Source organism: Phyllobates terribilis, unplaced genomic scaffold, assembly GCF_046119375.1.
Source record: "Phyllobates terribilis strain yellow unplaced genomic scaffold, ASM4611937v1 Scaffold_3__8_contigs__length_932513732, whole genome shotgun sequence".
Classification (NCBI taxonomy): Eukaryota; Metazoa; Chordata; class Amphibia; order Anura; family Dendrobatidae; genus Phyllobates; species Phyllobates terribilis.
The window spans coordinates 345,572,373-345,584,911 of NW_027362763.1; the positions used below are offsets into that span (position 1 = coordinate 345,572,373).

Genomic DNA, 12,539 nt, shown 5'->3' on the forward strand with positions numbered 1-12,539 from the left:
TTTAGTCATGTGACAGGTCACAAGTTATTTTTTACCATTCTTTTATGGTCACACTATATAAATCCATGCATTTTGCATGGATTTATATAGTGTGACCAAGTTGTCAAGCACTTTCCAAGTGATGCTAAAATCGCTTGGAAAGCGCTTGTCCATCCGCATGCGGAAATGCATGTGAAGAACGCTTCACATCCGCTTGTCCCTGGCAGGAAAAACGCATGTAAAATCCGCATGCGTTTTTTCTGCTAGGGAGATGCAGAAACGCTCAAAAAAAATCCGGAGCATTTCTGCATCGTGGGCACATAGCCTTACATTAATTGTATGACTCAATATTGAGCACATGTAGCCATCTATACACGGCGGGAGGCCGTACGGCGCCATCTATACACAACTGGAGGCCACACGGCGCCATCTATACACAGCGGGAGGCCGCACGTAGCCATCTATACACAGCGGAAGGCTGCACGGCGCCAACAATACACAGCAGAAGGCCGCACGTAGCCATCTATAGACAGCAGGAGGCCGCACGTAGCCATCTATACACAGTGGGAGGCCCGCACGTAGCCATCAATGCACAGCGGGAGGCCACACGTAGCCATCTATACACAGCGGGAGGCCGCCCGTACTCATCTATACACAGAGGGGGCTGCACGTAGACATCTATACACAGCGGGAGGCCGCACATAGCCATCTATACACAGCGGGAGGCCGCACGTAGCCATCTATACACAGCGGGAGGCCGCATATAGCCATCTATACACAGCAGGGGGCCGCACATAGCCATCTATACACAGCAGGAGGCCGTACATAGCCATCTATGCACAGCAGGAGGCCGCACATAGCCATCTATACACAGCGGGAGGCTGCACGTAGCCATCTATATACAGCGGGAGGCCGCACGTAGCCATTTACACTGTGTTCCAAATTATTATGCAAATAATATTTTCTCAGATTTTCCCAAATTACCTATATGAATTGCAGTCATTGTAATTTTCCAGTCAAATAACTATTAGAGTACAATTGAAAGGTTTTTGTACAAACTGCCTATGATAACAGTATATTTTTAAAAAAATAAAAAACTTAAACTGCACTCAAAATGCATGTTCCAAATTATTATGCACAGCAGAGTTTTCAACCTTTTCATTTTAATAAAGACCAAAAAAATTGTCATTTTTGAAATTATAAGCATTAGCAGGTTATTACAAACTGAAATCAAACAGTTTTCAACTCAAAACTTTATTCTAGGTGATGTTACATTTGCACATAGGACCGCTTGTTCTCAAGGAGCTTCTGAACTCTCTTGTCCATTGAATTTGTCAGGTTTTGGATGGTTTCTGCTTCAATTGTTTTGCATGAGGACAGAATACCCTCTCAGAGCTGTTGCTTAGATGTGAACTGCCTCCCGCCATCATAGACACTCCTTTTGATGATGCTCCAGAGGTTCTCAATGGGGTTGAGGTCAGGGGAGCATGGGTGCCACACCATAAGTTTGTCCCCTTTTATGCCCACAGCAGCCAGAGGTGCAGATGTGTTATGTGCAGCATGAGACTGGGCATTATCATGCATGAAAATGATCTTGCTGCGGAATGCACGGTTCTTCTTCTTGAACCATGGAAGGAAGTGCTGTTTGAGAAACTCAACATACATTATGGAGTTCATCTTTACCCTTCAGGGATCCTAAAAGGGCCGACAATCTCTCTATCCATTATTCCAGGAGAAAACATTACTCCACCTCCTCCTTGTTAGCACCGTAGCCGTGTTTGCATGGGGTGTCCATCAACCAGCCATCCTCCACTCCATCCATCTGGACCATCGAGATCATTTCATGCATGATAATGACCCGTCTCATGCTGCACATAACACATCTGCATCTCTGGCTGCTGTGGGCATAAAAGGGGACAAACTTATAGTGTGGCACCCATGCTCCCCTGACCTCAACCCCATTGAGAACCTCTGGAGCATCATCAAAAGGAGTGTCTATGATGGCGGGATGCAGTTCACATCTAAGCAACAGCTCTGGGAGGGTATTCTGTCCTCATGCAAAACAATTAAAGCAGAAACCATCCAAAACCTGACAAATTCAATGGACGAGAGAGTTCAGAAGCTCCTTTCGAACAAGGGGTCCTATTTGCAAATGTAACATCACCTAGAATAAAGTTTTGAGTTGAAAACTGTTTGATTTCAATTTGTAATAACCTGCTAATGCTTATAATTTCAAAAATGACCATTTTTTTGTTCTTTATTAAAATGAAAAGGTTTAAAACTCTGCTGTGTATAATAATTTGGAACATGCATTTTGAGTGCAGTTTGAGTTTTTTATTTTTTTAAAAATATACTGTTATCATAGGCAGTTTGTACAAAAACCTTTCAATTGTACTCTAATAGTTATTTGACTGGAAAATTACAATGACTGCAATTCATATAGGTAATTTGGGAAAATCTGAGTAAATATTATTTGCATAATAATTTGGAACACAGTGTATACACAGCGGGAGGCCACATGTAGTCATCTATACACAGCAGGAGGCCGCGCGTAGCCATCTATACACAGTGGGAGGCCGCACGTAGCCATCTATACACAGCGGGAAGCCACATGTAGCCATCTATACACAGCGGGAGGCCGCACGTAGCCATCTATATACAGCGGGAGGCCACACGTAGCCATCTATACACAGCGGGAGGCCACATGCAGCCATCTATATACAGCGGGAGACGGCACGTAGCCATCTATACATAGCGGGAGGCCACGTGTAGCCATCTATACACAGCGGGAGGCCGCACGTAGCCATCTATATACAGCGGGAGGCCACACGTAGCCATCTATACACAGCGGGAGGCCGCACGTAGCCATCTATACACAGCGGGAGGTCGCACGGCGCCATCTGTACACAGCGGGAGGCCGCACGGCGCCGTCTATATACAGCGGGAGGCCGCACAGCGCCATCTATACACAGCAGGAGGCCGCACGTAGCCATCTATACACAGCAGGAGGCCGCACGGCGCCATCTATACACAGCAGGAGGCCGCACATAGCCATCTATACACAGCGGTAGGCCGCACTGCGCCCCCCCTCCTGAGACAGCGGGAGGCTGCACGCAGTCACGCACACACAAACATATACAGATATATACATACATGCATAAACACATTTGAAACACAAAAATACATATAAACAGACATCACACAATGATATCTGCCTGCACACACACTCAATCACACACACACACACACACACTCTCACACACACACACACACTCACCATCCTCTGGCTCGGCTCCAGTCCTCCTGCTGCTCTCCGGTGCAGCAGTGCAGGCCGGGCGCGCACTGCGTGACGTCACAGCTTGAAGACATGGCCGCGCACAGGGCCGTGTCTCCTAGCTGTGATGCAGTGTGCAAATTGAAGTGGTCAGTGGGGCGCTAGAAACTGGATAAGGCGCTGGAAAAGGATAAAACAAACCTCTTTATTGAAGCATTAATGCCCACAACGCGTTTCTGCAGCGGTCTGCTGCCTTCATCAGGTGGAGTTATGGGAAAATGGCAGAAACAGGCACTTTTATACATAAAACAAAGGAACTTAATGGGAGGTGCCAAGGGAGAATTTGGTACTTAACCCCTTAAACACCATTAAAAAAGACAATTACAATTTAATAACAAAGGGACTTAAAAAAGCATTACAGGTCAATAACTACACATTATAAACTTACTATGAAGATGCAAGATGCAGACATTAACGGCAATGCTTTAAAAATACATACATATAAAAATGCATATATAAATGAGGGTAAATAAGCATATTACATAAAAATTGGTTAGGCATATTCTGAGTATACCCCTCAACCAGTTTTTATCCTCCCAAAAATAAATAAATATTAATAATTCATCTGCACACATTATCAATCGCTAAATTCAAACCTTCCGGATATAATGTACCCAATTTAAAAATCCAAAAATTCTCTCTCTTCATAAGATAATTAAGCCGATTTGTTACATTATCAGGTACTTTTTCTAAAATTGTGAGTTTCAAGCTAATGGGATCTCTCTGGTGGGCAGTCAGAAAGTGCTTAGAAACACTATGCTGCACATACCCATTCTTAATATTAGAGCGATGTTTATTAAGGCGGGCCTGCATTCTTTGTATAGTTTGGCCCACGTATTGCAAACCACATCCACACTGCAACAAGTAGACCACATAGTCAGAATGACAGTCTACTTTACAGGTGATGGGGAATTGTTCACCAGTGGTTTGTGAGCAGAAGGATACTGCCCCATTATTAATGGTACTACGCATAAACAACCAGGAGATCTGCAAGCAAAACAACCTACTCCTTCTTGCCTTTGCCTCCCATATCTCCGTTCTGAAGCTGCAGATTTCAATGTCGTGTTACTGGGTGATATGAATGATCGTAAATTCCGATTCTTCCTATAAACAATCCTGGGTTTACATGGCAAATGTTTGGACAAAAGCAGATCCCCCAACAGGACGCACCAATAACGACTTAATAGTTCCTGTATGTACACTCTAGATTTATGGAAAGTAGTCACTAAACTCTAATCTTTATATCCTGTATTCGTATGCTCACAGTTAGGGCTAGAAAATTGAGCCAGACATGATTCCTGAATGAGCGTCTTAATTCTTTTATGTGCATCCCTAATCAATTTCTTAGGATACCCCTTCCTCAAGAATCTTTTTTCAAGGACATCAGCCGCCTTTGCAAAATCTTCATCCTGCGTACAATTTTTCCGTATACGCCAACACTGGCCATACGGAATGTTCTTAATCCACCTTGGAAGATGGCCACTGTCAAATCTGAGGTAGCTATTCACATCCACGGTTTTGAAATGGGTGGATGTGAGAACCCTCCCCAAATCATCCAATTTCAAAACTAAGTCAAGAAACTGTATGGAGTCACTTGACATGGATACAGTAAACTTAAGACCCCATGGGTTATTATCCAAAATTTCAAAGAAATCCTGGGCTGATTTTTCCGTCCCTTCCCAGATAAAGAACAGATCATCGATGTAACGACGATATAATCGTATATGGCCTTGGGTTAGAGGAGAAGACGTGATGAACAAAGATTCAAAGCGTCCCATGAACATATTTGCGTAGCTGGGAGCTACCCTCGTCCCCATTGCACAGCCCTTTATTTGCTTATAAAAATTATCTTCAAATGAGAACACATTATTAATTAATATGAATTCTATGGATTTCAAAATAAACTCTTTTTGAAAAAGGCGGATACTATCATCTTCCATTAAGTAATGGCGCACCGCTTCTGTACCTAGTTCGTGGGAGATATTACTGTAAAGAGCTGCAACGTCTGCTGTGATAAGGATACAGTTCTTCACAGACGGCAAACTTCTAACTGTGGCAATTAAAGTTGAGGAGTCTTTAAGATAGGACCCCAATTCACATACATATTTCTGAAGAAACAAGTCGATGAAGTGTGATAGATTGGACATAATGGAATTTAATTCCTGACTCATGTCTGGTCCTATTAACCTTGGATTTTGGCTGTAATGATGGTTTGGGGAATTCCATGAGGTTGGACAATTTGTCCGTGCTCCCCATAGGGTCAATAACACCAGAGTCACAGGGCACTATTGCTGCATGTAATGTCAGTGACAAAGGAAAAATCACTGCCTCTGATATTAATAATTCCATGGTTATGCTTAACAACACACCTGAAGTTGCACATAACACAGTGGAACCCATCATTGTGTCATGTATAAGTAGTTCCATTACCTCCTTCCCCAACATTATACCTTTAACAAATCAGGTTACTGGGTTGGCATCAGGTCACGAATGTTCATTTAGTAATACGAACACTGTGGATGTTTCCTCATGTCTCACAATTCACCCGACCTCGCAAGACTTTAATAGGTTAATAGGACCAGACATGAGTCAGGAATTATTTGAATCAGGAGATAATAATACTAATTTGGTCGAACCCATTGTGGATACCACATGCACCATGGACTCGCCAGCATTGGAGGTAAAAAATTCTGCCTTGTTTCTAACTGCGCCCATGTTAGATACGGCTAACATAGCAATGAGATCTACATCATTATTTGGCCCATTTAAGCCACCAATAACAATGAAAGATTCAAAAATCACTCAGTTTTTTCAAGTGGCACCAGGGCGCCACCCAAAAAGAAAAAGAGGACACGTGGATGTAGAGGAGGTAGAGGGATCTCAGGTAATAGCCGTGACCTCGGAATCCCTAATCGCCAAGAAAACAAAGCTATAGATGAGGTAGCATCCAGCTCACAAATTTCGGAGACTAGTGATTTAAGATCCTGTGGTATATTTAATCTTTCTAGTCACATGCTTACAGAAGGTGAAACTTCCTTATTGGCTAAAGGATTATCATTTTGTCCAGATGCTGAATTAAATAGTTTTGATGTTTTCTTAGATCTGAACGAATTCTTTCATAAATTGACTATTAAGCGACATTTTTTAATAGAGGAACGTGGCAAGAAATTACCAGCTCCCAATGCTTCCATAGATTTTTCCAATTCACCTGATGAGGTAACCATCCCTACTGATCAATATAAGCATATGGCGGTCAGGGGAGGCTCTAATAAGTTTTACCCGATGCACCACAAGGGTGCACATATAGAATCTTTCCAACAATTGGTTCTCAGAGATCTACGCTCGATTGAGCGGCGCAGGAAACCAGACAATTTGATGAAAAGTGAAAGGGAAGCAATGCAGACTTTGAAGAACAATAATGACATTATAATAAAAAGTGCTGATAATGGAGGAGGAGTCGTGATTATGGACAGATCCTGGTACTTGTGTGAGGGTCTTAGGATACTTAGTGACGACCAATACTACCATAAATTGGACATTGATCCTTCTATCTCCATCTTTGTTAATTATAATTATTTGATTAAGGAAGGTTATGAAAATGGCATTCTTAATAAGAATGAAAAAAGGTTCTTAGATATCTCAAGTTACCGGACCCCCATTTTTTATTTTTTACCTAAATTACACAAGGATCCTTGTAATCCGCCTGGGCGCCCCATCATATCCGGGATAAATTCCATTACGTCCAATCTATCACACTTCATCGACTTGTTTCTTCAGAAATATGTATGTGAATTGGGGTCCTATCTTAAATACTCCTCAACTTTAATTGCCACAATTAGAAGTTTGCCGTTGTGAAGAACTGTATCCTTATCACAGCAGACGTTGCAGCTTTTTACAGTAATATCTCCCACGAACTAGGTACAGAAGCGGTGCGCCATTACTTAATGGAAGATGATAGTATCCCCCTTTTTCAAAAAGAGTTTATTTTGAAATCCATAGAATTCATATTAAATAATAATGTGTTCTCATTCGAAGATAATTTTTATAAGCAAATAAAGGGCTGTGCAATGGGGACGAAGGTAGCTCCCAGCTACGCAAATATCTTCATGGGACACTTTGAATCTTTGTTCATCACGTCTTCTCCTCTAACCCAAGGCCATATATGATTATATCGTCGTTACATCGATGATCTGTTCTTTATCTGGGAAGGGACGGAAAAATCAGCCCAGGATTTCTTTGAAATTTTGGATAATAACCCATGGGGTCTTAAGTTTACTGTATCCATGTCAAGTGACTCCATACAGTTTCTTGACTTAGTTTTGAAATTGGATGATTTGGGGAGGTTTCTCACATCCACCCATTTCAAAACCGTGGATGTGAATAGCTACCTCAGATTTGACAGTGGCCATCTTCCAAGGTGGATTAAGAACACTCCGTATGGCCAGTATTGGCGTATACGGAAAAATTGTACGCAGGATGAAGATTTTGAAAAGGAGGCTGATGTCCTTGAAAAAAGATTCTTGAGGAAGGGGTATCCTAAGAAATTGATTAGGGATGCATATAAAAGAATTAAGTCGCTCAGTCAGGAATCATGTCTGGCTCAATTTTCTAGCCCTAACTGTGAGCATACGAATACAGGATATAAAGATTGGAGTTTAGTGACTACTTTCAATAAATCTAGAGTGTACATACAGGAACTATTAAGTCGTTATTGGTGCATCCTGTTGGGGGATCCGCTTTTGTCCAAACATTTGCCATGTAAACCCAGGATTGTTTATAGGAAGAATCGGAATTTACGATCACCCAGTAACACGAAATTGAAATCTGCAGCTTCAGTACGGAGATATGGGAGGCAAAGGCAAGAAGGAGTAGGTTGTTTTGCTTGCAGATCTCCTGGCTGTTTATGCTGTAGTACCATTAATCATGGGGCAGTATCCTTCTGCTCGCAAACCACTGGTGAACAATTCCCCATCACCTGTAAAGTAGACTGTCATTCTGACTATGTGGTCTACTTGTTGCAGTGTGGATGTGGTTTGCAATACGTGGGCCGAACTATACAAAGAATGCCGGCCCGCCTTAATAAACATTGCTCTAATATTAAGAATGGGTATGTGCAGCATAGTGTTTCTAAGCACTTTCTGACTGACCACCAGAGAGATCCTATTAGCTTGAAACTCACGATTTTAGAACAAGTACCTAATAATGTAACAAATCGGCTTAATTATCTTATGAAGAGAGAGAATTTTTGGATTTTTAAATTGGGTACATTATATCCGGAAGGTTTGAATTTAGCGATTGATAATGTGTGCAGATGAATTATTAATATTTATATATTTTTGGGAGGATAAAAACTGGTTGAGGGGTATACTCAGAATATGCCTCACCAATTTTTATGTAATATGCTTATTTACCCTCATTTATATATGCATTTTTATATGTATGTATTTTTAAAGCATTGCCATTAATGTCTGCATCTTGCATCTTCATAGTAAGTTTATAATGTGTAGTTATTGACCTGTAATGCTTTTTTAAGTCCCTTTGTTATTAAATTGTAATTGTCTTTTTTAATGGTGATTAAGGGGTTAAGTACCAAATTCTCCCTTGGCACCTCCCATTGAGTTCCTTTGTTTTATGTATAAAAGTGCCTGTTTCTGCCATCTTCCCATAACTCCACCAGATGAAAGCAGCAGACCGCTGTAGAAACGCGTTGTGGGCATTAATACTTCAATAAAGAGGTTTGTTTTATCCTTTTCCAGCGCCTTATCCAGTTTCTAGCGCCCCACTGACCACTTCAATTTGCACACTGTTCACTTTTCCCTTGGGAGTTGTGGCTGGAGGCTGCCGAGAACTGGATACAATTTCAGCTGCAGGACCTGTAGGACCTGCGATGATGTCATCACCCATGTGACCCCACCCGGAATCACATGATTGGAAGCTCCATCTGCTAATCCAGAGGAAACACTGTAGGCATCGTGGCAGCGCTATCAGCGCCAGTAGCTGTTTAACCTGGGTTGTGTGGTCTGCACAACCCACTCAGGTGAGCAGACCACTGTATCTGCACGTATATTCCACTTCCATACAGGCTCACACAAGCACTGAGCTTTTCCACCCCACCCCCTTTTTTGTCTTCCTAGCTGTGATGCGGCTGGGCCAGCACAGGGAAGTTAACAGGTGCAGTGCTGGCCCGGCCGAAGAAGAAGTAGCGGCCGTGCGCCGCTGCTGGGGGAGCGGTCCGGGGGCCCCCCCTCCACTGTCTGCCGGTATGTGCCACGGCGCCGCAGATATAATGAGGGCAATCTGGCCATAGACACCCTGGAGCCCCGGGCCCCCTGGAGGCCTGGGGCCCCGGGCGGTAGCCCAGATTGCCCTCATTATAATCCACCTATGAATGCACCAGATATATTATAGTAGTAAATCTTAACACAGATACACACATAGAGGGTGAGACAGTTTGCAGCAGAAATCTGGGGTAACACTGTAAGAAATGTTACAAAATTATTTAGCATTTTTATGTCAGCTCCCCCAACTCTTTAAAATGTGGCTTTTCATGAGAGGCGTTACTGTACATGGCCAATAAGTTCAAAATAATAATCATATAAATTGGCATACATATTGCCTTGAACAATCACCTTGAATCAAGGTTAAAATCTGTGTAATAATGTGTTGTTCATGTGTGTTAAAGAAAGTTATGTACTTGTCTGCCATCACTTCAAAATCTTGAGTATAATACGATTCTATCATTACCAGTCTATAAATAGTGATATAAGTACTCATTGTAATTAAAACAATATCTATATTTAATTCATTTTAGATATTAATGAGTGCTCTAGTCCTGCATTGAATAATTGCTCAGAAAATGCCATATGCTCTAATGTGGCTGGATCTTTTTATTGCAAATGTTTGGCATACTACACAGGAGATGGTGTTTACTGTACAGGTAAGTGACATTGTTCTGAACGTGTACACACTCACGCATGGGTAATGCTGTCACTTATTACGCCATAGAAGTCTCTTTAAATTTCTATGGTTTGTGGTGCACAGTGAAGCGATAAATCACTAAATAATCTTTGCTGAATATGTTTCTTTCATTAAAATTAATTACCGACATATGTTTGCTTTTTACTCTACTTATTAAATACATAAATTAATGTGAAACAAGGGTTTTTTCCTTTCCATTTTTTTCTGATATTTTGTTTCAATCATGTCTTGTTTTTTTCAACTATTATAGAAAAGATTAAAGAAACAATAAGAACTATTCAGTTTATTATTTTTGAATGTTATCATTAATAAATGTATTTTTTCACCGCAGCCATTCCCCTTTTTCCGTATGGAACAAATACAAGTGATATAAACTATAACCAAAGAACAACAGACTTTACCTCTCCGGTATTCCAGCCAAAAACAGGATTTCCTTTTGGAAACAGTTTAAGAAACTTTGTCTATGTAAGTATAAATTGAATAAATGTTTTAACTCAATAGTCATGGAAAATTATTGTTAAATTGAGGATTTTTTTATAGTATACAGACAACGGTCTGATTGTCTTCCCGACCTCCAAAAACAGCATATTCTCATATACTAACCCACCAGAGACTGGATTTACTGAAATATATGATTTGGCCACCATTGCTGCATTTTGGAGTGATGCAGACTTGTCTAAAGGTGTGGGAACTACTTACTACCAGGTAAGTTTATGACACTGGTTAATTGATGATGGGAAGTAAAGAGTGTAAGCCACATAATGTAATCAATTATAATTGTCCCTTTTCAGGAATACACCAACAATGACGGCATTGTTATTCCAAAAGTTGAGGTCATCATTAGCAGAAACTTCAAGATCTCATACACAGCTCAGTGGACATTGAAGATTACCTGGGAGAATGTTTCCGCGTATCCAGCAAAGGAAAACGACAACAAGGTGAGAACAAAACCCTAATTATAGTACAGAACTTAGAAAAATTAACCATTGTGGTGTCCTGTACATTTCTGTATAATAACATTATCTATTCTTTTCACTATAAGACCAACACATACCAGGCTGTGCTGACCACTGATGGATTCCAGGCCTTTGTGCTTGTTTGGTTTAAAGATGGTGGAATGAATTGGGATGAAATAGATCGTCACCCAAGACCTCTAATTGGTTACTGCAGGTAAGATTTCTATTCTTGGCTCAGACTAAAGATTTCAAGCTAGAATGAATAGACCTCGAGTAATATTAGAAATAATTAGTAATTAGTCATAAGTAATAATTAGTGCACACAAGAGTGTTGATATCCATTGCAGCTAATGGGAACTCATCTGTAATGTAAAGCAAACTTTATTCTTTATATTTTACTAAACTACCTGGACTACAGATTGATACAATATATGACATCAGAATCAGTTTTACTTAATTCCATTAAATTCCTTCAAAATCTTTTTAATTTATGAGTTTACATTTGCAAACATACCTTTCTAGTCTATAGTACTTATGTCAATTCTAGATAATATATTGAATGCTGCTTCCTTTGCACAAAATTTATACAGTATATACTGTACCTGCCTTTCTATACCTGGATATACAGTACAGACCAAAAGTTTGGACACACCTTCTCATTTAAAGATTTTTCTGCATTTTCATGATTATGAAAATTGTACATTCACACTGAAGGCATCAAAACTATGAATTAACACATGTGGAATTATATACTTAACAAAAAAGTGTGAAACAACTGAAAATATGTCTTATATTCTAGGTTCTTCAAAGTAGCCACCTTTTGCTTTGATGACTGCTTTGCACACTCTTGGCATTCTCTTGATGAGGTTCAAGAGATAGTCACCGGAAATGGTCTTCCAACAATCTTGAAGGAGTTCCCAGAGATGCTTAGCACTTGTTGGCCCTTTCTCCTTCACTCTGCGGTCCAGCTCACCCCAAACCATCTTGATTGGGTTCAGGTCTGATGACTGTGGAGGCCAGGTCATCTGGCGTAGCACCCCATCACTCTCCCTCTTGGTCAAATAGCCCTTACACAGCCTGGAGGTGTGTTTGGGGTCATTGTCCTGTTGAAAAATAAATGATGGTCCAACTAAACGCAAACCGGATGGAATAGCATGCCACTGCAAGATGCTGTGGTAGCCATGCTGGTTCAGTATGCCTTCAATTTTGAATAAATCCCCAACAGTGTCACCAGCAAAGCACCCCCACAGCATCACACCTCCTCCTCCATGCTTCACTGTGGGAACCAGGCA

General features: G+C 41.1%; 1 protein-coding gene across 1 annotated transcript in view; it reads left to right on the top strand.

Moving 5' to 3' along the window:
• LOC141258548 (uncharacterized) overlaps nt 1-12,539 on the top strand; it is a 395,228-nt gene that overhangs the window by 144,979 nt on the left and 237,710 nt on the right. The window contains 5 exon segments of the mRNA XM_073673526.1: nt 10,125-10,250; nt 10,623-10,756; nt 10,832-10,996; nt 11,083-11,229; nt 11,334-11,461. Of these exon segments, the coding sequence (XP_073529627.1) occupies nt 10,125-10,250; nt 10,623-10,756; nt 10,832-10,996; nt 11,083-11,229; nt 11,334-11,461 (700 nt within the window).